The 26,461-nt window shown below is 42.7% G+C and overlaps 1 protein-coding gene and 1 non-coding gene across 2 annotated transcripts in view; both read left to right on the top strand.

Moving 5' to 3' along the window:
• SCML2 (Scm polycomb group protein like 2) overlaps positions 1–26,461 on the top strand; it is a 2,608,432-nt gene that overhangs the window by 2,299,141 nt on the left and 282,830 nt on the right. The window contains exon 14 of the mRNA XM_044073060.1: positions 17,193–17,227. Within this exon, the coding sequence (XP_043928995.1) occupies positions 17,193–17,227 (35 nt within the window). The remainder of the gene's footprint in view (positions 1–17,192; positions 17,228–26,461) is intronic.
• Positions 3,837–3,918, top strand: TRNAS-UGA. Its single transcript has one exon. It is a non-coding gene; the product is annotated as a tRNA-Ser (tRNA).

Raw genomic sequence — 26,461 nt, 5'->3', positions numbered from 1 at the left:
ATTATATGTGTGTATATATATATATATATATATATATATATATATATCTGTGTGTGTGTGTATATATATATATATATATATATATATATATCACAACACCCAGCTAAAAAGGAGCTTTATCAGTCCACTTCAGACCAAGTCACAAATGTTAAAAACAAGCCTCTACCGACAATGCAAATTTAACAGAGACTTACTGCCAAAGCGACACATCAACTGCAGAGAAATCAAGTTCAAATTGCTGTGTGCCACTTGATGTCAATATTAAGAGTATGAATCCAGAGTATTAGAAAACGACACAGAAATTCCACTTGTGAATCAAATCCCAGAGTTGCTTTTCAATATCAAATATGCCAACAATACCCAGGTCGAAAGTTGTAGAAGTAAAAACTTTAATAGCATAAAACAGAGGAATGAGCGCTTTCACGGTCACACACACCGCTTCTTCAGATTCATATAATACAATGAATGCACTCCTTAAATAGTAAAAACACCTAGCACATTTGACAGCAATTAAATAATTCAATCACTTAAAAAATCTAATTAAGTTAAATTAGGTTGCATTTATCTCAGGACGTACTTATATGGTCAAAGGAAGTAATAGAGATGTTGTCTGTGTAAGCATCCAACTTTCTGTAGTCAATCCACCCCCCCCCCCCCCACACACACAAGAGTGACATACAGTCACCCAAAACAGCACAATCTCACATCCCTCAAAGAAAAAGCAAGAAAATACAAATATACATGTTATAATAAACCTCTAAACTTTAGTGAGATGATTCTCATGTTTTGATATTAACATATATATGTTCATTTATTGCGTTTTGTCTATGGCATGTATTACCATTTGGTTTGATTTTAAATAGGTTTATTATAACATGTATATTTGTATTTTTGAGGTTTGGTTCTTTAATAGGAGGCTTGGTCTTTAAAGGAAATGATGTCATCCTAGTTAACTGTTTTATACTTAAATATGAGCACATTTGTAACTTGTATTGTCTGATGAAGTTTACTTAATGCAGTAAACGAAAGCACTAACTTTAACCTTTACATTTGGTGTTTAGTGTGGTTTTTCTTCCTCCTTTCGTGATTTTCATCAGTTTTTGTGTTTTATATCTGGTTTGGTTAAAAAATTAATCATATTGTCTCCTTCCATTCCTTCTGGTATACCGTATATCCTGATGTTATTTCTTCTGGTTCGGTTTTCTAAATCATCTACTTTATTGATGAGTTTGTTGTTTTGTAATAGGAGAGTTTCCATATTTTTTTCTGCGTCTATCAGTCTGTTGTCAATATCTGAGACAGATTCTTCTATTGCTGAAATTTGTATTTTCTGTTGTTTTAGAATGTCATTCAGTATTTCAATTTGTTTATTGGAATCTTCTTTTATTTTATCCACTTTTGTATCTAGTTTGTCCATTTTTATTAGGTCGTGGATATTTGTCAGAATGGAGTGTATCTCTTTCTTCAGAGAGCTGTCTTGCTGTGTAGATTTTAAGACTCATCTTTTCCTTAAGTGCAGTTTTCCCTTCCTTCTTTCTTCTTGTTAGTTTGACAGGAAAATCTGGAGATTCTTAGATGAAAAATACACCAAAAGAAAGCTTTTGAGTTCTGCTTTATAGAACTATTAATTTGAAATTATTTGTGGTGATTTTTAGTAATAAATCCTGTTAGGAAAGTTGAAAAGCTGCAGAGCAGAGATTTTATGCTGCTATCAGGCTTCCATCCAACATATGTTGTTCGAATACTTCATAGCCGTGGAATTGCACAGCGGCATTTTGATAGTAAACCCATACACACGCATATGTACATATATATATATATATATATATATATATATATATATATACACACACACACACACACACACACACACACACACAGGCAGACACGCATGCACACACACACACACTCTCACAGTAAGTAAATGGTAAATCAAATTAAAATAATTAAATATCCGTGGACACATGCAGACTTAAAATCTGAGAACATGGTTTGGAATGTTGAGATTTTTTTTTTCCTGATTTTGTCAGAAGTGGCCAAGTAACAGTTTGGTCATCAGGCAATATCAGAAGGGAATTACTTACCATGGACTTCCTTGCTTTTGTACTTACTAGCAGCGGGATACCCCTGGTTGCTGTAGCATGTAGTTTTCTTACAGAAATATGTAAAGAAAGTTTTAGTACCGTTTTTACTGATTGAGTTGTACTCTTGAACTTTAATAGAAAAGGGTACGATAAAATTCTATTGTAACCCTGTAATATTAGGCTTTCTTTATGCTATGGCAGCTGACTTTGAAATCAGTCGTTTGTACCTCATTTTAAGCGTGTTATTTCTGAAGGAGTAGAAGACAATGCTAGAGATTGATAGTGGTTATGTAAGAGTCCAGTATAGCATCCATCTAATGAGAAGAAAATTATATAATGTAGAAAGAGTCTAACGACAGGATTGCATTTCTTGCTTATTCTGCTGTATATGGATACATTTCTAACTGTTTACATAACAGCTTACCCCTCCCTACTGTCCTTGTGCTGTATCATGCTGTTTTAGTTCAGTCACTGTGTTCGACCATACCACCTTTCCAGGAGGTCTATTCCTATGTCCATCATCCTTTCTGGGAAGTAACACTAATAATAGTACTACTAATAGTTGATTAGATAATAATAGTTAGATAATAGTCTACTTTCAGTAGTACTTGTAACAGTACTCTGCCTCTCCCTTTTCTCAGACAGTATGAATTCTTTTAAGTGATTTAAGTTTCTGTCACAACCCCCGTATGTTCGTTTAAACATCCTTACTAAGTAATCCTATATTTAAGCTACAGTATGGTGATCACGTATATTAATAGAAAAAAAAGCATAACAGTTTCCATTATTGTCATGCATTGTACATGTACAGTTAACAGTGTTCATTTCCTCCAACATTACGTGCTTTTCTCAAATCCTACCTTCACATAAACCTTACTCCTGCTTCTGAGCCTTATTCTGCATGTATTGTTAACCTGTATTCCATTTATTACTGTGAAATTTGCTCCTTCCCTTTCAAAGATCCCATCTTCACTGCTTTTTATCTCCTGTACAACATTCAAAACTTCCTTTGTGATTGGTACAGCTTTTGATTTCCATTTTCTAGTAATTACTTTTTTTTGGCAGCCAACAGCATTACATTCTGTAAGGCTTTATTGCATCTAGGCAGTTCAGATCCTATATCACAGCTTCAAAAAATGTTTTCCTCCGTTCTATCAGTTGTTCCCCAGCATTTCTTTCAGAGTGCTGTGTAGGAAGTTTTTAATATTTGCCAACTCATTACATTCTAAAAAACATGTTCCCAGTTACCTTTCTCATACCCACCACTTCTCCGGCATTTGCAATCTATCTGAGGAAAAAAACTTCTAAGTATGCCAGTCAACTAGGTGTTTTAAACTGTTTTTGTCTTCTTTTTGGCCTGTGATGCAGACCGCACACCATTTTCTCAATTGTTTTTATTGAAAATTTTAACAGCAAAACATTAATATATGGTAATGGAAATATTATAAAACAAATATACACATCTAAAAGAACAATATTAAATAACTAAAACCGCTATTTATAATGGTGTGTAGTATAAAACAAAGCAGTCTCCCCAGTCCTCTCTTTGTCATTGCTTAGAGTAAGTTTCCAGAACTGCACCCAGCACTGTAGGTTTGGTCTTAACAATTATCTGGACAGATGGATAATAACATTTTCTATTCTTAAAGCTTCTTCCTCTGCATTATGGTATGTCACCAGCCTACCTTGCTCCAGCTTTCTCTGAACTTGCGTTTAATTTGCTTTTTAATATGACTATATCTACTGGGTGTTGTAATTGTGGCTGAGTGGTTAAAGTGATGGACTTGAAATCTTTTGGGGTTTCCTTGCACAGGTTCGAATCCTGTCGATTATGTTGGTGTTGGTTACCTATGAACCTATATCAAACAAAGCTCCTCATTAGCACTCTTCAAGAAAAATCTTGATGATTGGATGGTAAATAGGAAATTCACCCCGGGTATCACTTCTGTGGCTCTGCTTGACAGTGGCACAGGAAAATAATTTTCTTGGGTGGCAAAAGCCAGGGTACCTTTTTGGCTGGGCTTGTATAGGCCCTAGGGCCGATAGCTGAGTACCTACCTATGAACTTGTTTTTCATCTTCAGCTGTATCTGTTGTCCCCCGCCCCCTCCAGCCATGCGTGGTTTTGCATTAAATTTAAATTGCTGAATTTCATTGTCTGCTATCTGGCTAGGTGTGTTTCTTTGTTTCCTAATCACTTTAGTATACTTCCCATGGTTAATGAATCACTGCAGCAACAATTCTTATGAAGAAGTTAATAAAGTTATGACGCTGCTCTTGTCATAATAGTAATTGCTTAGTTAGGAGGATCAGAGCTACAGTATAGACTCCCTTCTCCCATCCTCCTGGATGTAACCTTTTTAACTGGAGGCAGAGATGAAGGGGATCTGACTGGATGACCTGCTTTCCAATGAAGAGTGAAGGAATTTAGGGCCTCACCCCTCCACCACATTTTTCTGCTTCCTATACTTTATTATATCTTTCATCTCTCCTTAGATTTACATTAGAAGCAATGTAACATTCTGAGTCAGTTTACAGGGTGTCAAAGTATGTTCAAGATCCACCCATACTTGACTGGGATTAAAGAACTGAGTCACACATGCACCATCAGGAGAAATCTAGGCAAGTGATCCAGAGGCAGTGCATGCATATTATAGGTCATACTTGTCAGTGGTTTTCCCGGTGATAAACTGAAAGTGGGGCAGGCTTCCCTTCTTTTTTGTCAGACAGCAGAACCATGTCCTAGGCAGGGAGTGTTCATTTCTACATTGGGAGGTCTGGAAGTTTGGCCCCACCTGCCCTACTTCTAATGAATAATGAATGATACTGTAGCACTGATACTTTTGTTTGAATATTTGCTGTTACTGCGAGTGTATTCTCACAAATGTATTTATCTACAAGTAGTCATTTGTTGTAAGTACATAGTGTGTTAGAATTGTCTGACCTGACTTGAGACCTTTTGGATGTCACCTGTGCAGGTCCAGCCACTGATATGTGGCAGACATCAGTAGTGTGTCCATTAAAGGAAGAAACAAATTGAAGAAATGCCATGTTGGTCATCTAACAGAAAAGACAAAGACATAGATATGTGATATGATACCTTTGTTTGCAATTACTCCAGCTTTTGAGCTTGCATGAGCCCTTTGTCAGGAGATATGTTACTGATGTTAGGTAGAGTGCTTAAATATCCACTTTTGCCTTAAAAGTAAAGTGCATCATTTATTTCTACTCGGCTAAAAAAAAGAAAATGTGAAAAATGCTAGTGTGGAAGAAAGACAGCTTGGAGTTCACCTCAGAAACATGCACTGTGTGTGTGTGTGTGTGTGTGTGTGTGTGTGTGTGTGTGTGTGTGTGTGTGTGTGTGTAAGACAGAGAGAAAAAGACTGAAACTGTACAAAAATGTGTCCTACCATGTTATAAAAAAAGTTACATTACAGTTAGCGATGTCCTTCTATTCCTATGTTGCAGTGTTCTTCGTGTGGGATTTCCTGCCTTCAGGCAACTCGTACGGTGGCTCCTATACAAAAGCTTCAGCTGCGTAGGATGTCACATGTAGGGCCATAAACCAGGGACCTTAAGTATGATGTCTGCATGCACAATCCTCAGAACCTTTCAGCCGCAGACGACTTTGCATCATATGATCGCTCTTCAGACGTCAGATCAACTTTAGATAAGTAACCTGCTGGGTTTTTGCATTTCTAATTTTTTTACCAGTCTTTCGCATTGCTTAGGTTTGGTTGTTATAGCTTTCAGCTGATGTCAGGGAAAAAGGGAAAGTGCTAGTGCGGGCGCCAAATTCCCCATAAGGACACCCATGACAAATGCATTTTCTGCTTTGGCCGGGAACACAACTATCACTCCTGCCCTGTTTGTAAATCTTTTGTGCCCAAGACCTTATGTAGTCATCTGGCAGCTTTAAACCTTTACTTAGAAAATCAACGCCTCAAACGACTGGCTGTCAGGATGGATCCTGCTTCGGAGGCCGCCCAAGAACCTCCGCATAAGGCCAAGATGCCTAGGCCTTCATCGCCTGCTGCTTCGCACCCAGATGCCCTGCCAATTACCGATGTAGGAGTTGAGCGCTCAGCGGATCCTTCGGCTCCATCCACCTTCCTCGTGGAGGCAGATGCACATCCAACGACCGGCACGTCCACGGAACTTTCTCAGACACCGACGCCTGACGATGTCGAGGGGGGACCAGACTTGGTGGTTCCTTCGACCGGGATCCAGACCTCGGATACAGCCGCTGCCAAACCCAGCTGTAGACCAACTCCAACCAAAAAGAAGCAGAAAACAAAACACATTACACCTGCTTCTGAAGGCCCTCCAGACTGGAAGGCCTTCACCTCTTTTCTCTTGTGCAGGCATTTATGGCCCTTAGGCCTTCTGCCTCACCCCCAACTACATTGCCTCTGCTAAGCCCTAGGCCTCCCTCTGCTTCTTCCATTCCCATGGCTCCCCTCCTTGAGGAAGAACATGAATCCACCTACTCTTCCTCAGATTAATCCATCTCTTATGCTTCCCAGATTGCTTCTCCCAAGGAGTATTATTCTCCTGATGAGGATTCTGTGGAAGGGAATTCTCCACCTGAAGACATTACATTTGGTGAAACCATCACCAAAATGAAAGACTATTTCAAATGGGATACTTCCCAAATGACAGAAACCCAAAAAAGATACTTTGAACTGCTGCAGGTGAAGTCCCCCTCCCCTTCAGCTGTACCCCCTGTTCTTCCTGCATACGTGGATGCCTTTACTGCAGCCTCTAGAGCACCTGACTCACAGCCTCCTGCACCTAAGCACCTTGACTGCTTCTACAAGGTGCCAGAGGAACAAAAATTCCTCATAAAGCCACCCTTAGCAGACCCAGCAGTGATTGCCACTGCCCCTGATAAACAGTCTAGGTTGTTACCTTCTGCCTCTCTTTTCCCATGGATAAAGATAGCAAATCCATGGATAGGATAGGCAAGAAAGTATACACTTCCGCCACTTTGGCCTTCAGAGCCATTAACTATCAAACACACATGACCAAGTATGCCCTGGACTTAGTATCCCAAGCCACCACTATGTTGGCTTCAATTCCTGACAGTCCCATTAAATCGGATATATCCTCCAAATTGTCCTTAGCACTGCAAGTGTCTATAGACACTCGCTGCAGAAACTTCTGCTCGCTCTGCAGCATCAGCATCTGTCCTTAGGAGATACTCCTGGCTTAGACTACAGAATCTGCCAGAGGACTTCAAGTCCAAAATCTTGGATGCCCCCCTGGATCAAAACCTCCTCTTTGGAAAGCAATCTGCAGACCTGTTTAAAAATCTGCAAAAAAAAGCAAAGAATTACAGGATATTATACATTTCCTGGTATCCCCTATACCCAAATTTTATAGGAACTACCTGGCTAAGACTACCTTTGTTAGGCATAACCCGCATTCTGCTGCCTCCTCCTTCAGACCTTGAAGAAGAAATAGAAGACATTCCTCATCCAGGCCCACTGGCCTACCTCCTCAGCCTTGACAACCTTTTCAGGACAGGGGAGGTTCTAATAATGCGTGACTACCTTGCCCATCTGCCCCTCTCATTTTGCCTTACCCACTGTCTCCCCTTCTGGCAAAAAAGCACCAGAGACCAATGGGTATTAACCATTATTCAAAAAGGATACTTTCTATTCTGGAATCGTATTCCCCCCGGGAAGGGCATGTCATTTCCCTCAAAAAAAACAATGCCCTCTCCTTACACAAATTCTGTCAGGCCTGCAACAACAAGGCACAATAGAGCCTGTTCCCACAGGACAAGAAGGAAAGGGATTCTACTCCCATCTGTTCCTGATTCCTCGAAAGGATGGGCCCCTGGAGACCAATTTTGGATTTCTCCTTCCTAAACCTTTACATGCAGGTACCCTCCTTCAAAATGCTGTCATTTCCCACTCTTACCCCTCATACCCTCAAATGCTTTCATGGTCACCTTGGACCTAACAGATGCTTACCTGCACATTCCCATCAGGGCCTCACACAGATGTTTCCTGCATTTTTCTGGCCAATCCTCACACTTCCTATTTACGGCCTTGCCCGTTGTAAACACTCCTGGGGTAGTGGATAAAACAAAGTGGCTAGCTTCAGCCATTGCCTTCTGCAGGATTCAAGGAATCCAGATTTACCCATATCTGGATGACATCCTTATCCTAGCACAGTCCGAAGATTCCCTCTTAAGACATCTACACTTCACTGTGTCCCTTCTACAAAGTCTAGGGTTCACCCCAAACCTCAGGCAGTCCTTCCTGAACCAGTTCAAGGACAAAATAGTCCTAGGTTGCAGATTCAATACGAAATGAATGAAAGCCTTTCTCCCACAGGACAAGGTTCTGTCTCTAACTTCCCACTTCCAGGAAGTCTTGCTCTCCCAGACAGTCACTGTAAGGCAAGTCCTTCAACTCCTGGGATTGATGGCAGCAACCATTCCTATGATACCATTGGCCAGACTGCATATGCGAAAACTGCAGTGCTACCTGTAAAATATCTGGTCACAACACCAGAGTCACTTGGAACAAGTTATCACCCTTCTTCCCTGTTTAAAGAAGGAAATCATTTGGTGGATCCAACAAGTACAACTAAACCCGGGGCTTCCACTGCAGCCCCCTCAACCCACACAAATATTGCATACAGATGCTCAGACTCGGGTTGGGGAGCCACCTTGCACTCTTACAGAGTCCAAGCCCAGTGGCAACATCCCATGAAAACCAAACACATCAATGTAAAGGAGATGACAGCAGTTATTTTAGCTCTGCAGACCTTCATACCCCTACTGCTACCAGGTCCTCTACTGATAGTGACTGACAATACCTCTGTAAATGTGGTACATCAACAAACAAGGAGGTACCAAGACATACCAATTGTGCAGGCTAGCCTTACTAATTTGGGACCTAGCATCCAGGCACAACCTATCCCTGCAGGCCAGCTACATCCCTTTGCAGGACAAGCAAGCAAGCAGACCTCCTGAGCAGGACATCCTGTCCACGACACGGATGGATGCTGGATAGGACGGTCTTCCTAGACATAGTCCACTGGTGGGGCACTCCACAAATAGACCTGTTTGCCTCCCCCAGAACAGGCAGCTGCAGACCTTCTGCACAAAGACTTACTCCCCCCAAGCCTGGAGAGTAGACGCCTTCAGTTTCACGTGGGAGGGGAAGTTCTTTTACGCTTCCCCCCCCTTCCCTCTGATTCAGAAAGTCCTTCAGAAATTCAGAAAGGACAAACTAAAAATCTTGCACGTGACTCACTACTGGCCAAGGCAGCACTGGTTCCCCCTTCTACACAATTTAGCCAAGGGCAGTTACTGCAAGTTACCCCACAAGGTGGACCTTCTGACACAAGACAAAGGAACTCTCCTACACCCACACTTGAAAATGCTATCTCTGACTCTGTGGGTGATAAATTACTAACCCCATTCAGACACCACTATTCAGAGGACGTGCTAGCAGTCCAAAGGGAGGCCAGGAAACCCACAACTAGAAAGTCATACCTTGCTAAATGGGAAAGATTTATTCAGTAGTGTCTGGGACAGGAAAAGGACCCTTACGAGGCTGACACCCCCCCCTAGTCCTTTCATATATGTGTCAACTTATAAAGGGTGGACTTTCCTATTCATCAGTGAAAGTGCACCTGTCCGCATTATCAGCCTGCTTTCCTCTAGAGCCTCCCTTGTTAGCCAAGCTACATGTGAAACCTTTCCTTAAAGGGGTCTTACACATCAGACCACCTAAGAAGCCTATTCCTCCTCCATGGGACTTGAACTTCATCCTGGAGAAACTCACCCATCTCCCCTTCAAACCAGCTAATACAGCCAATCTACAGTTTTGTACTTGGAAAACAGTACTGTTAGTGGCTATTACCTCTGCCAGAAGGATTTCCAAGCTACAAGCCTTAATGGCATGCTCACCTGGCACCATTTTTCATAGGAACAGGGTCACACTGAGTACTAACCCCTCCTTCATGTCCAAGTTAGTCAATGACTTATCTCTAAATCAATCCATTCACCTACGCAATTGTTTCCCCTCTCCCACTAACCAAGGAGAGGACACTTCCACTCCCTAGATGTCCACAGGCAACTGAGATTTTACCTCGACAAGACTAAAGACATTAGGAAATCGAAACAACTCTTTTTATCTTTCCACCCCAGGGCAGTGGGCAAGGCAGTCACCAAACAGACCATTGCATCCTGGATTAGAAAGGCAATTTGTTTTTGCTATTCACACCATGGAAAAAAAACCTCCAGTTGGGGTTAAGGCACACTCCACAAGAGCAGTGGCCACTTCCAAGGCCTTCCAAAAGGTCATGGACACAGCTTCCATTATGGAAGCAGCTACATGGTCCACTATCCACACTTTCACCAAACATTACAAATTGGACCAAATCTCCAAAGCACGCGCAGGATTTGCCAGGGCAATCCTACAAGGCTTTGTGGAATCATTTTCTGCATCTGCCACCCTTTCATCAAACTAAGCTGTGGTACTCTCCCACGCCAAGAATACTGCAACATAGGAATAGAAGGACATAGAATAGTTGTGTAAAATCTTTCCGTAACCATAGATGTCCTTCTCTTCCATGTTGCAGTATTCCTTCCCACCCACCATTCCCTCTCACAGACTCTACGAGTCTAACTGATCCATGATGCCTCTCTCCATTACAGAAGAGACCCAGGGCCTTATACATGTCATCTTTGGCAGCCTGTCCTGTTGGGCCATCTACTTTGCCTGCTTAGCTTCAAGTTCTGAGGATTGTGCATGCAGACATCATACTTAAGGTCCCTGGTTTATGGCCCTACGTGTGACTTCCCACACAGCTACAACAGCCAAGCTGAAGCTTTTGTATAGGAGCCAATGTACGAGTCGCCTGAAGGCAAGAAATCCTGCACCAAGAATACTGCAACATGGAAGAGAAGGACATCTAGGGTTATGGTAAGATTTTACACAACTATTCTTTCATTTAGCAAAGAAGAAAACACTCCGACTGCTCTGACATTTAATTAGACAATAAATTTCAAAACAAGAGATGTATAGGGAAATTAGTTAAATCCAGAAAAGGAAAACAAAGAAGTTATCATTTGTAAGTTTTATTTGTGTAAATAAGCACTTTCTGTGAGACAGGTGTTTTGGTTAACAGAAAATATGAATTGGCAATGATGTCCAGTTTATGATGATGAGAAAGGCAGGTACTACCAAGAGAATGAGATTCAGGGTTAAAATGTATTGGTGTTGTATGAAGTTAATACACTACACAGACTGTGGTTTGGCTGGGTGTAGAGAGAGAGAAGAAAATGGTGTTACGTCAGCCTAAGGTTTTGGAGAACAGCAGAATTGGACCAAGTTTTGTTACACTGTTAAAGCTGTCTGAACATAAAAGCTTTACTGACTGTTTAGTTTATGGTTACTACTGTTCTGACCAGAATGTTGCCTTATGTGAAAGTAACTACTCTTCTTGTCATTAGTAAAACACAGGTGTTAAAACATAAGCCACCGTAATTATAACAGTTACTGTTAATATTCTGAGGTAGCTAGCAGTTTGGATTCAGAGTCAAATCATGCATTACCAGGAAAAAAAGTGTTGCCCTTCAATATACCTTATTTATGTTCACTGTTAGTTGCTCAAAAGTAAAAGTTAGATACTATAGTCTCCCATAGTCATGGACTAAAACTAAATGCTAAGAAATGCATAATAGTATCTTTTGGGAAGTCATCCATCCCTGGTAACTATCATATTGACAATGCACCCCTTACAGTTGGTCTAGTAGTCAGGGACTTAGGGGCACACACAAATAGTAATCTACTTTTTGACCATCACGTGTCTACAGTGGTGAGGAAGTCATTCTTTGTTGAGTAACTTATAAACAAAGGTATGGCATCTTAGTCTAAGGAAGTCATTCTACTGTATTCAAAATTAATCGGCCTTATCATTGAGTACAGTGCCCCCTTTGGTATACCTAACCAGGCATGTCAAACAATTGGAATGTCCACAGAGGTTCCTCACTAAAAGAATACAGGGTGTAAGTAAAATGTCCTGTGCAGACTGCCTCAGGGGCCCTGTCTCTGTATTCTGTCTCCTACAGGCTTTTGAGGGGAGATCTATGCCTGGCATACAGGGCATTGTCAAACCCCACTCTGATGGACCTCCTGCATATCCACAGAACAAACAGAACCAGAATTACCCAATATCCTTCTATTCCAATGTCGCAGTGTTCCACATGTGGGTTTACTCTTGCTTCGCGTACGTCCAGCCAGTATGGAAAAGTTTTCAGTCCCTATATGGTGTGTGGGACGTCTGATGTGGCTCAAAGAATGTGGGCCATAAAAGTGACATCTGCTTGCACCAGCCCTCAGAACTTCTCAGCTGCCAGTCGTAGAACTCCAGGTGTTCCTGTTCTCGCTGTCATCAGATTCAAGATATCAGATAAGTACCCCGTTGTGGAACCTTTCAGTCCTTTTTTTTTTCATGTCATCCAGAAAGGGTACGTGTAAGCCATGGAGTTGGCTACTGTCTTTACCAAATCCTGGCAGTTTTACAGGAAACAAAGTCCCAGTGTTACAGACAGAAACAGTTTCAAGAGACAGAGAGCACAGAAACCACAACCACCATTCAAGAAAAAAGACACTTTTCACGTACCTGCTAATGAGGTATATAGTCTTCCTCCACCATGATCCACCAACTTCCTGCAAGGAAGATTTTGTCTGTTTGCAGACAGCTGACTTTGTAAACTACAGGTACTTATGTAAGGGGCATAACTACTACTTATATTGTGCTCCAATTCCAGATTTTCTCACAGTTCATGAGGATAAATTTAACCTGATCTGCTTCTAGACTAGAAGGCCATTCAACCTACATCAGAGATAGAAATAGGCTTGCATTCAAGGGCGTTCATCGTATGGTTCAGTGTTGCAGTAGTCTTCACGTTGTCTGCCACAGAAAATCCAATATCCATCCTGACTTCCAGAGCTTAGTGCCCTTCTCCTTTAGGTTATGCAGGGGCCCGTCCACTTGGATGTCAGAATGTGTGTCATGTAAGAAGAATGTCCAGTTATGAAGTTTTTGTTTCTTTTTTGTTACAGTCTGTGATATCAGTGTACATCACTCAGAGTGTTGTCAGTCTGTTAGAACAGTTTTGCCTGCATTCCAAAGTGGGCAGAAGTATTCCCCCATCCAACCCTGTTCATTGAGAAGACTGTATAGTAGAGAGCTAAATTTCTTGGAAGTTTATTGCAGGAAGAAAAAGCTGCATTCTTGTCCAGGGCCACCATGGTACCAGTGAGTTCCTGAGTGGATGCCCTGCTGTAAAAATAACAACTGTTCTGAGAGGGCCCTTGAAAGAAGGACTACAAGGAGGCCAGTAAGACGCCCTAGGCTCAAGGACATCAGGTGTAGTGAGGTGCCTTATAGTCCCTGACACCTGTTTTTGCTGGAGTTGCCCTCTGTAGTCCACCACACACACACACACACACACAGTGGCATCTCCCTCTGAGCAAAAAACGTTCCAGCATTGCTTGGTCATCCTAATACTACTCCATGTAAGGAAGGAGATATATTGATAATGTGGCACAAATACACAGATACAAAGGTGCGCCTTTCAGATAGCCTACTGCCAGTCAGACCTTGACCATGCTGCTTCAGACTTGAGCTGGGGATTAAGTACACTGGGCTTCAAGGTTCAGGGAGTGTGAAGTCCCTTGAAGTGAAAGAAACAAGCCATCATAAGAGATGAAAACAGTCATTCAGGCACTTATGGCTTTCAAATCCTGTTAGAATCTGAGATTTCAGCAAGTGATAACAGAGAATGCCACAGTCTTGATTAATAAGGAACTCACACCCACTGTGCAGGTTAGTCGTGTAAGCCTGTGAAGAAGCTCAGGCAGTACAGATGTTCCTGAGAGCTTTCTGCGTACTTACCTAGAAATGTTAAACAGTTTGAGCAGATCACCAGAGGTGAATTCTGTATTGGGAATACATTCTTAGACCTGATGGTCATGTGATGGGAGGAGTACTAGAGATGGATCTTTTTTTTTGCTTGCATGAAGAACAACTAAGGAAGTGCAGCTGCAGACCATCAAACAAATAAGCTTGGGCAATGGATGCCTTTTCATTGCTAGGTGGGTCCATTTCTTTATGGATTGTCTTCAGTACCCTTATTGTCAAGGCTCATCCAGAAAGCGAGAGAGGACAGGCCAGAGATGATTCTAATTCAGCCATTCTGGCCCATGTAGTACTAGTGGTTGTTCTTTCTCCTAGAAATGGTAAAAGAGAAACATTTTCTTTTGCATTAGTTTGTAGATTTCCTGATGCAGCTCAGGAGGATCACTGCTACGCTCAAAACTGATGACATTCAGATTAACTGTTTGGAAGATTCATCTTTCGTAGCCTTTGGATTCCTACAGTGAAAAGAACATCCTACTGCCAGAAGGAAAGCCAAGAATTAATAGAAAGTCTTGACTACCTAAATTTGAGAGATTTTCCGTCTGTTGCTACAGGAGGAGCCAGGATCCATTAATACCACTGGTGTCCTTGAAACTTTTTTAGTCAGGGCTGTCTTAAACATCTCACAAGATGCATTTATCAAGAAGCAGTAGTTTCGTCAAAGTTTTCAAATGTCGAACCAGAAATGGTTGCTCTGGAAAGATAGAAGCACAAACCATCAACCCATTGAAAACAGGAAACTTCTGCATGAGATCACAGAACGGTGGCGATCAGGGAATTTGCCCTTTTCCCCACTGTAGTGCAGTCTTGGAGTTAGTATATATAATTAGCAGGGGGTGCAGGGGAGCTTGCCATCTTAAAAAAAAAAAAATGTCTGCTTTTTTTCATTGTTCGACGTTTTATGCTTTAGTCTTTCATTTACAGTCATTTTGTGGTCCTGCATTTACAGATTTTGACTAAATGATATGAATCCCATTCATCAACTATTTCTGCATGTCTGTCTTTAGAAGTTCTTCTGTAGTTTGTTGACCATCTGTCATGCATCCTCCATATTAGACCACGCGGAAAGAGAGTCTTCTCTCACTTGTGATCTAAATTTTGTCTTAGAAAAACTAACCTTAACTTTTTTTTAGCCAACAATACCTGTCCTAATTTGACACAGAAAACTTGGTAGCCGTTGTATCAGTAAGGACACTTTCAGAAGTCAAGTCTCTGATGTGCAAATAGCCTTTTATTTGTATTTTTCAGTAAGACATGCTGAATTTAAGAATGAACCCTTCTTTCACGCAAAAGGTGGCAACAGGTATATCTAACTAAACTATTCGACTGACTGACTTTTTTTTTCCTAAGCCTGAAAACAAAGGGGGGAAGGATCCTGCATTCCAGATATGCATAGACAATTGAGATTTTACCTTGATAGAGTCAAGGGTATTAGAAAATCAGACCAACTGTTACTTTATTTTCCTGCAAGGGGTTACCAGTTTCAAATCAGACTATTTCAGAATGGCTTGCAAGTTGTGTTTTTGTTAACCACCATGACAAACCTGTTCTATGTGCAGAAAAAGCTCAGTCTACCAGGGGCACTGCCACAACTGTTGCCTTCTTAAAGGTGATAGGCACATAGGACCTTTTAGAAGTAGGCCACCTGGTCCTCACTCCACTCAGTATCAGGTCAGTACAAACTAGACATTGTTTCTGGGGGCAGGACAGAGTTTCCCTCAGCCATTCTGAGAGCCCATCCCTCTTCCTAATCTGATCTCTGGCTAACTACTCGTGGGGATTGTGTCAGAAATTTGATGTGAGCACTGTTTAAGTGAATGCCAATAGTTTGAAATCCATTCACTCAAACAAAAACTTTCAGCAAAAGTAGAGTTATGTCATTTCTCTGCTGTTACATGACTTCAGACTGGATATATAAGTTTGGGGGGGGGGTCAACCGTATGTAGGAAAGCCTTACCACAATTGAGTATATGCATTTAATGAATCAGTTGTCATGTCTGTCAACATGATTTCTCCCACCATTGTTGGGAATGAGAGCTTTGGGAGTCTTCCCATTAATTATGACTGCAACAGTGAAATGCACAAAGAACATAGTACATTTTTTAATCAAATTACTAAAGCAGTAGATGTTTCTGTTTATGCATTGTTGCTGTCCACAGCCCAGCTCCTGTGTCTTATGGGATTGTTACTTAACTGGTGGAGTGCTAATCTCCCTCACCCCTCTCCAGCCCCCTTTCCTCCTTTTCTTCCTTTGTAGCCTGTTTCTTTCATTTTTGTCCAGGCTGCCATGGGAGGGCTTTAAGTTCTCCCCTGCTAGACTGAAACTCTCAAGATACATAGGTTAGTGGACTACTGCTTTGTGGCGGTGTTATGCTTTCAGCATCAATAGGGGCAGGAAAAAGTTGTGGGTGATATAAGCAGACACAATGTTTATACCAAGATGTTACGATGCCCCAGATGTCTGAGACTGCTTGTGGTAGACAGCCTGTTGATGACTGCAACAGCGAATTGTCAAACATCTAGTATTATGATAAATTAATCTCAGAGTTGTACTTGCTTTGTATGTTATGTTGTTACTGTGTCAACTATTTGATCTGATGTTGTCTCTTCTGTTTCTCAGTGGTTGGATAATTGGATCTGACCCAGTTCTGACTTCCACTCTAGACTTTGGATCCATAGCTCAGACTCCTTCCCTTACCCATAATCCCCCTACTGCCCATGTGGTTACATCAGACCTTGTTTGCCACTCATTGGACTCCGATGTGATCTTCAGTGCTCAGGCTGGGAGTAACTAAGTGGCAGTTTTTTTTACTTGTCTGATGTGTTTGAAGAGTTTATAGTTTAAAGCTTAAACTTAGTATTTTGAAAATTCCTTCTGTCTTTCGCACAGTTGGCACCCTTTTTTCTTACTGTCTAATTTACAGTAGTTTAGTAGTGTAGGAGTTAGTTCAACTTTTGATATTAGAGTTAGCTCTGTTGTATTTTTTACTTTGTGTGTAGTGTGTGTGTTCTTTTGATGTCTTTCCATATCACTGTCCTGGTTTTCTTCACTGAAAGGATCTCCTGCCAAGGATAGCCCATTATCTGGCCAGTGTAGGATTATAGGAGGTTACTAGGCTAATGGCCCTGGGGCCCTTACAAGCCTAGCCAAGAGTTTATCCCCAAAAAAAGAAACCTCACTCAGCACCTGTCACCTCTGTCCGTGAGGGACAAAGGTGGAACCCATGGGACAAATTTATGGTTTCCCATCCACTCATCAAGGTTGCGTTTGAAGAGGGCCAGTAAAGTGCTCTGTTTGACATATATGGGATGTCTGTTCCAGAGACTGGGCAGCCTCTGGGAGATAAACCTCTCTCTTCAGCAGGTTTTGTTGATGTCGCATATTAGATTTAGGCCTGTTGAGCGGGTAATGTGTGAGGAGTCATACTTACGGATATGGAGCATCTCTAGTGGGGCAGGGTCCGATATTGCCTTGTAGGCGAGAGAAAGATCACCTCTGAGCAGTCTGTATGATACCAAGTAGAGTGATAGTGATTTAAGCCTGTCCACGTAGGATAGGTGTTGGAGGCCATGGATTCTCTTTGTGAGGTATTTCTGTGGCATTTCCAGTTGGTGCAGTTGTTTGGAGAGCTACATACCAAACGGAGCATTGTACTCAATCATAGGTCTAATAAGGGAGGAGTACAGAGAGGTAATAACCTCCCTTTTTCTGGATGAAATCTCTTTACTTATAAGATGAACCAAGTAAAAGGCTTTTCTGACCACCACCACCACATGATGGTCAAATGTGAGATTGTTGTCAATCTGAGTACCCAGGTCTCTCACCACAGGTTTGCCATTGATGTGGTAATCATTAGGGGCCGTGTTTTTGCCGAATGGTATGATAATACATTTGTTTGCATTTAACTTAAGGCCTTGACTTTGGCATCAGTTATTTGTAGCTGTGAGACCCTCTTGCAGTATGTTAACATCAGTTGGGGAGTTAGACAGCATCCAACTTGCAGTCATCTACAAACTTGGTCAGCCACAGGCCCTTTGTCTTTGCCTGAACCTCTGAGAAGTCTATGCCAAACAGTAGGGGTCCCAGGACAGATCCCTGGGGAACACCACTAGTAACAGATCTGCTGTCAGAGGTGACAGCACCTTTTTTGACCTTGTGGGACCTATCTGTAAGCCAGTTGGCCACCCATCTGACTAGATAGGGATTAACACCAAGTTGTGTTACCTTTTCGGTGATGCCTGAGTGGGGGATTGTGTCAAAGGCCTTGGACAGGTCAAGATAAGCTCTATGTACTGACTTTCCCTCATCCAGGGCCTTGGTGACTGTCTCAAAGAAGTCAGCTAGGTTCAATAGGCAAGATCTGGGTTATGGGAAATCTACATTATCCTGGGAATTTGCGATTCTACATGTTAACTCACTTCACATGCCCACATCAGATTTCAGAATTCTGATCACCATATTTGAACTAGTCAAATTATATATTGCTCAAAACTGGGTAGACAGATCTAAATTAAACTGGGGAGAATTTACGAATATGGCCCACACTTACATAATGTCACACAAACTCATGATTAATGATAAAAAGAAACGAATACAATTCCTAAAAATATGGAAAAATATCTTAGACCACATTTTAGAATAATAAATATCTATGTTATAACTATGTAATTACCCGCATTATTTGGTATGGAAGACCCTCTCTCTAATAACTTTGAAATAAAATCTCTAAGCAGCATAATTCATTGTAAAATAACATGATTAGTAAAAGTTTCTCTCTCAACTATTAGTGGCACTATTCGTACAGTTGTAAATAGTTGAGTTCAAAGGTTTAATTTACTTCTTTTATTATTTACTGGTCACCTTTTGTTTCCTAATATTATGTCTATATTATCTCAGTTTATTTAGATAAATGTCTTATTCTGTTGGCTAATGTCTTTACTATACAGTAGATAACCAGTTATTTTTTCTTCTGTCATGACAGGATGATATAGGTGATTTATGTTAAATGTCTGTATAATGTTTTTCATTTTCTTTCATTGTATACTGTTTTTTTTTTTTTTTGTCGTTGTTAACATTTAAATCTGAAAATGCAATAAAATATAAGTTGGAAAAAAAAGATCTGCCCCTGATAAGTCCGAATTGGGTGGGGTCAAGTGCTTGGAGATTGTCTATGTCCTTGTTTATGAGCTCCGTAATAATACGCTCCCTGACTTTACAGATCAAACTTGTCAAGCTGATGGGGTAATAGTTTTCCTGGTCAGTAGTGGCACCACCTTTGTGCAAAGGGATGACAATGGCAGATTTCATCGTGTTTCACTGTTGCAGTCATTACACTTGGGTTATCCTGCTGGCAGGCGACCCGCAGTCGGCCTGAGTTCCAAAGTCTTGGTCCGGCGTTGGTTGCTGTCACCTCTTCCCTGCCGTCAGTGCGCCAGGGGTATAAAAGTTGCAACCAACACCATTTTCTTCAGTCTTTATTGCCGCGCGGTGCCCAAAGCAAAAGCAGCTTGCAAGTGCCGGTCGGCTGACTCCTGAGATTTTCAAAATTGAATTTCAGAACCGAAGTCTTCAATAAAGCTAAGTACCCCGTTGGGGAAACTTTTTCTTGCTCCAGACCGATGTCAGTAAAAGTTAATAATTGTATTTCTTGTGGAAAGCAAATACCTCATAAGGACTTTCACTCTTACTGCATTCCTTGCCTTGGCCCTGATCACTAGTTGTCGGTTTTGTGCTAGATTCAATAAACGCACTATTAAACGTCGGTTTGAATTTGCTTTACATTACTTTGGATGAAGATTTAACTATATAATGCCGTCGGATCAACGGATGACCGGAATGTATAAAAAACGCAAAGACAAAGAAAGAGAAAGGCATCTGAGGTCCAAAACCAACGACGAAGCCTCTTCTAGGCCAGTCGCCGGTTCTCAGTGAGGCGCTTTCGCAGCCCCTGACACCCGCTACCTCAGAGCCACAGGCCGTAACCGACAGCCATGTGGAGGCCCCGAGGCCTGTGGAAACTCAAGGTATTGGGCCTATGGATACTATGCCCTCAGATGGGTCCGGAGCCGCTGAGCAGGCACCGGCTTCTGAGGGCATCTTCAGACCTTCACAACTTACAATTAAGGCTACTACAGCAGTAAAGGCAAAGTCAAAGACAAGGAAATAAGTGCAGCATTCTCCAGAACAGTCATCCATGCCAAAGAAACAGATTCTTAAAATGGCCAAAGACTTTATTACTTTAATCAGGGGCTCCCATCCCCCTCCTGACAAAAGGCATAGGCAAGACACTGATTATGATTCCTCTGATCAAGTTTCCATTTCCTCTGATTCTTCTTCTGACCAGGGCTATTCTCTCCCTCCTTATGAGGACTCTGATGCTGAAGAGTCCATTCCTTCAGCCTCACCACCTAAGGATTATTCTTTTGGGGAAACCCTGCACACCATGAGGGAGCATTTCCACTGGGAGAGCCAGGATTACTCAGAATCCAAGCAAAGGCTCAGAGATTTCCTTTTATTGCCTCAGCACAGGCCCCTGGCTATCCCCCCTGTGCTTGATATTGTAGATGATGTTTTTTTCTGAATCCAGTCTGTCTCCAGATTCTTTACCCCTTGCACCAGTAAAGCCAGACAGGTACTACAGGGTCCCTGACTCTCATAAATTTCTTTACAAAACCCCCGCTGCAGACCCAGAAACAATTTCTCAGGGTCCTAAAGGGGTTAAAGCTTCCACTGCCAAAAATCCTGTCCCCTCAGATAGGGATTCCAGAGCTCTGGACAGATGGGGGGAAAAAGTTTACACTTCTGCTACTTTAGCTGTAAGAGCTTTAAACTGTCAGTTTTACATGCTTAAATATCAACAGTATCTCATGTCATTGTTAAAGCAGAAACTGGTTACAAATACAGAAAATCCAGACAGTAAAGAAATGCAGGAATTATTGCATGCAGTTGAACAAGTGGGAAAGCATACTCTGCAATGTGGTTTTGATTCATTAGAGGCTTCCTGTAGAGCCGCAGTTACAGGCTCAGTTATTCGAAGACATGCTTGGTTGAAAGAACAAAGTTTACCTGACCATGTTAAGGTAAAATTATTGGATGCTCCACTACAGCATGATTCTTTGTTTGGTGTTAAGGCAGAAGAGGTGTTAAAGAAAATGGAGGATAAAGCAAAGTCAATGCAAACGGTGAAAGATTTCTTACAGGTTCAACCACCTAGATTTAGCAGAAACTGGCCTTCAAAAAACTGGTCCTTTCCAGTGTCAGAAAGGCCACAAAGAGGCAGATACAGACGCCCAAGAGGCAGATCTCAGCCCCATGGCTCCTACAGACCTAAGCAATGGGGTGCTTCAACCCCCAAAGTAGGAGAAGACAAATCACAACCTTATAGGAAACAGACACAATGACTTCCCTCTGCAAATGCCAAGCTCTTACCAGTTGACAGCACCCCTAGGGGGAAACCTAGCACTTTTCTCAAACAATTGGCACATGATCACCCAAGACCAATGGGTGCTGAATATAGTTTCTCAGGGGTACAAGTTCCACTTCCACACTCTTCCAAAACTAAAAGGTATGCCAAACCTGCCACGAAACCAATGGGCAGAGGCACAAAAACAGATTGCTGCTCTTATGGATATGGGAGCTATTCAAAAAGTTCCACAAGAAGATTAGGGACAAGGATTTTACTCAAGACTTTAATTAGTACCCAGAAAAGACAAAGCCTGGAGACCAATACTGGACCTGTCAGTCTTAAATACCTTCCTGGATGTTCCAAAATTCAAAATGTTAACACTACAACAACGTCTGCCCATGCTGGGCAAGAAGGCTTGGCTAGTTACTTTGGATCTCAAGGAGGGCATACCTGCACGTTCCAATCAGACAATCGTGCAGAAGATACCTCAGATTTATAGCAGGCTTAATGCATTACCAATTCTCTGCACTGCCCTTTGGCTTATCTACTGCACCCAGGGCCTTCACAAAATGCCTGGCACCAGTAATTGCATTTTCCAGACAAAAAGGAATTCAAATGTATCCCTACTTGGACAACTGCCTTATTCAAGCAGAGAGCAAGGACATTCTTCTAAAGCACCTGGCATTTGTAAAAAGGTTACTAATTTGCCTAGGGTACACAGTAAACTAAAAGAAATCAAAACTAGTGCCCTCTCAAGAGATAATATTCCTGGGTGCAAGCTTAAATACAACTGCCCAGATGGCTTATCTCACGCCAGACAAACAAAGGCAACTGACTCATTACTTTCAAATGATGGCAAAAAAGACCCAGCTCCTGCAAGAAAAATTCTGCAGGCCCTGGGTTTCATGGCATCCTGCATTCTACTAATTCCATATGCAAAACTGCATATGAGGAAACTACAATGGTATCTAAAAAGTGTTTGGACTCAGCATTGTCAAAGCCTAGAGACAATCATAACCTTGATCCCTTGCCTACAACAAGGAGTTTTGATGATGGTCCCAGGCCTGTCACCACAACAAGGGACAGCCTTTCACCTTACCTACAGCCAGGCAGACAATAACAACGGATGCATCGGATTATGCCTGGGGAGCACATGTGGCAGGAAGATGTATTCAGGGCACGTGGCCTAGGGAACAAATGCATCTTCACATCAATCAAAAAGAGATGCTAGCTGTACAAAATACCCTGACAGCCTTCAAGGACCTAATACATCTAGGACAACTACTAATAAAGACAAACAATACCACAGTTATGTGGTACATAAACAAGCAAGGGGGCACGCATTCCTACCCCCTATGCAGACAAGCCATGAGTTTGTGGAACACAGCACTGACCTACTAGGTACATTTGCAAGCACAATTCCTGCCAGGAACAAAAAATACACTGGCAGACAAACTAAGCAGAAATCTCATGGATCCTCACGAATGGAAGCTAAATCCACAAGTGTTCAACATTATAACAAGAGAGTGGGGACGCCCAGACATAGATCTTTTTGCCTCCCCTCACAATTGCCAAATACAGACATTCTGCACAAGGACTTATCACTCTCAAGCATGGAAAGTGGATGCTCTATCATTCAGCTGGAAAAACCTGACAGTCTATGCCTTCCCTCCGATGCCTCTTCTCACCAAGTTACTTCTAAAAGCCAGACAAGAGAGGCCAAAAATTATCCTGATTGCACCAGACTGGCCACGCCAGCACTGGTATCCAATCCTGAAAACTCTGTCCCAAGGCCCACCTTGGCCTCTTCTTCTAATCCCTCATCTTCTGACACAGCAAAACTATCAGATTCTGCACAGTCAACTCAGAACCTTACACCTGTCAGCATGGCGAATAATGTAGCCACTCAGACTGCAACTCTCTCTAAAGCAACTCCTCACACAAGACAAATGGGTACGGTCTATCATATCTGAGGATTACAAGATTCACTTTGTCTACACCCCGGTACAAACAACCAAGTCCCTTCCAGATGTTCCACCTGGTCTAAGGGAACAGGCAGTGCTAGAAATTTCAAAACTGCTAGACAAACGGGCCATCCAGCCAGTCCCAGCAGACCAGCAAGGATCCAGAATCTACTCCAAGTTCTTTTTGGTGCCAAAAAAGGCAGGGGACTGGAGACCCATTTTGGATCTCAGCAGGCTAAACAAGTCTGTTCAAAGAACAAAGTTCCGGATGGTCACGCTCCAGTCCAGTCTACCCTTTTTGGGTCAGGACAATTGGATGTGCTCTATAGACCTTCAGGATGCTTACTACCATATCAAAATGAACAGGCGCTCCAGAAGGATTCTCCGCTTCTGGCTGGGAGCCAGTCACTATCAATTCAGGGCCCTGCCCTTTGGTCTCACCACAGCCCCCAGGGTGTTCACCAAATGCATGGCAGTGGTTACGGCTCACCTGAGACTGGGAGGATTCCAGGTGTTTCCATATCTCGACGACTGGCTCCTCACTGCTCCCACCAGGCATCAGCTACTGCGAGCCAGGGATTATACCATCCAAACTTGCTCTGAGCTAGGTATATCATTACATTTCGAAAAGTCTGCATTGTCGCCTTCTCAGTCTATTATCTTTATAGGCGCAATCTTAAATTCAAAAGATCTATCTGCAAGGCTTCCTCTCGACAGAGTTTCAGAAATCCGCCGACATGTGCAAGTCTTACTACAGTGCAACAGGATTCAGGCCAGAGTTGTACTAAAGACCTTGGGCCTCATGGCAGCAGCAATCATACTAGTTCCCCTGGCTCGTTTTCACATGCAGCTTCTTCAGTGGATGCTTTTTACTCAATGGTCGTTTCAACAGCTTCCAATGTCTCACAAGATAATAATCACTCAATCATGCAAAGACCATCTGGCTTGGTGGATGGTCTCCCCTCTGATACTCCAGGGCAGACCGTGTATTCTTCCTCCTCCTGTTGCCACAGTGACCACGGATGCCTCCCTGATCGGGTGGGGGGGGGGGGCATTTACAGGGCAGGACTGTCCAAGGCACCTGGCAACCTCTAGAGTACCATCTGCACATAAATGTCTTGGAGATGAGAGCGGTGCTTTTGGCGTTGCAAGTTCTTCAGGACTCTCTACCCACCCAGGACTATTGCAGTTCAGACAGACAATATGTCGGTAGTGTGGTACATCAACAAGCAGGGCGGAACCAAGTCCTATCCCTTATGTCGAGAAGCACTCAGACTCTGGCAGTGGGCGATCTCCTCTCAACGGTTTCTGGTAGCAGCACATATCCCCGGGAGGTCCAACGTCATAGCGGACAGGCTAAGCAGAGCTATTCTCATGCCTCACGAGTGGTCTCTCAATCAATCAGTAGCGGACAAAATCTTCCGCAGATGGGGTCAACCTTGTTGCGACCTTTTTGCAACCCCTCTCAACAGCAAGTGCGACGACTTCTTCACTCTCTTCCCCCTTCCCGGCCACTCCCCCAGAGACGCTCTAGCTCACGATTGGCCCCGGGGTCTTCTGTACGCATTTCCACCTTTTCCCCTAATTCCCAAGCTAATTCAGAAAGCAACCGCTTTGGGATCCAGGATGATCCTCATTGCCCCTTACTGGCCTCGACAAATTTGGTTCCCGTTCTTGCATCGGCACCTGCTGGAGCAGCCGTGGAATCTGGACCCAGTGCCAGACCTCTTGGTCCATCAGTCAGGTGGGCTGCACCAGTCCCTTCAGTCTCTCAACCTTACAGCTTGGTTGCGCCACTTCCAACTTTAGCCAGGCTTCCGCTAATTTCTCAGCCGGTGCGTGAAATCATCCTTTTTTCTCACAAATCTGCCACCAGGAAGACTTATGCTAGTAAGTGGAAATGTTTCTCCTTCTGAGCAGAGGCTAGGAATATTGACCTTTTTACAGCCCGTCCATCATGTTTTAGATTTTTTAGCAGAGCTCTTTCAAGCTGGTTCCTCCTCTGCCACCGTTAGGGTCCAATTAGCTGCTATTGCAAATTTCCATGCTAGCCTGTCAGAAACTAGCATCATGTCCCACAAACTTTGCAAGGCCTTTCTTAAAGGAACTTTGTTGCTTAGACCCCCGGTCAGAGATCCCCCGCAGGACTTGAACTTGATACTGGCTTCCTTGATTCCCCCCCCCCTTTGAACCAGCGGTTTCCTGTTCCTTAAAATTGCTCTCCTGGAAGACTCTCTTTTTGGTAGCCATCATATCAGCTAGGAGAGTTTCGGAACTTCAAGCCCTCTGTATTCGTCCTCCTTATCTTGTGTTTCATAAGGACAGACTTTCACTTAGGCCTAATCCTTCGTTTTTACCCAAGATACCCTCTGAAACAAATCTGAATCCGACTATTGATCTGCCCGTATTTTTCCTAACTATTCGAACAAAGCCGAACAAAATTTGCACCGCTTGGATGTTCACAGGCAACTACGTTTCTATTTGGACAGGACTAAGCAAATAAGAAAATCAGACCAACTTTTCTTATTCTATGCTGAGGGCAAACAAGGACGGCCAGTTTCCAAAGTAACCTTATCCAGGTAGTTGTCCTCTATTATTACCTTGATTTATCAACTCAGACATAAACAACTCCCTGCTAAACCTAAAGGTCATTCCACCGGAGCGTTAACTATGTCGGTAGCCTTTCAAGCAAGACTACCAATGGAATCTATTTGTGCCGCAGCCACTTGGGCCACTCCTCATACATTCATTTTGCATTATAAGTTGGATGTGGCCTCTAGGAATAGAGCTGAGTTTGGTTCCACTGTGCTCAAGAGTCTGTTCCGATGAGCCACCCAGGACTAAGGTGCTAGGGACGCTGTCCCATCCAGCAAGAAAGAAGGCGAGATAGACAACTTAACATTAAGAAGTTGTGTACCTACCATAACGTTCCATGTTAGTTGTCTTCTTCTCGACTTCTTTCTTGCGTCCCACCCTCCATCCCCCTAGCCTGGACAGACCGAGAAGAGTCCCCTTTTGGGGCCTTCTTCCTCTGGACAACTCTGATGTACATT

The sequence above is a fragment of the Protopterus annectens genome, chromosome 5.part1, assembly GCF_019279795.1.
Source record: "Protopterus annectens isolate FY-2018-M chromosome 5.part1, PAN1.0, whole genome shotgun sequence".
NCBI classification, from domain to species: domain Eukaryota; kingdom Metazoa; phylum Chordata; order Ceratodontiformes; family Protopteridae; genus Protopterus; species Protopterus annectens.
The sequence above is the reverse complement of the archived record's forward strand: the minus strand, read 5'-3'. Positions and strand labels throughout refer to the sequence as shown.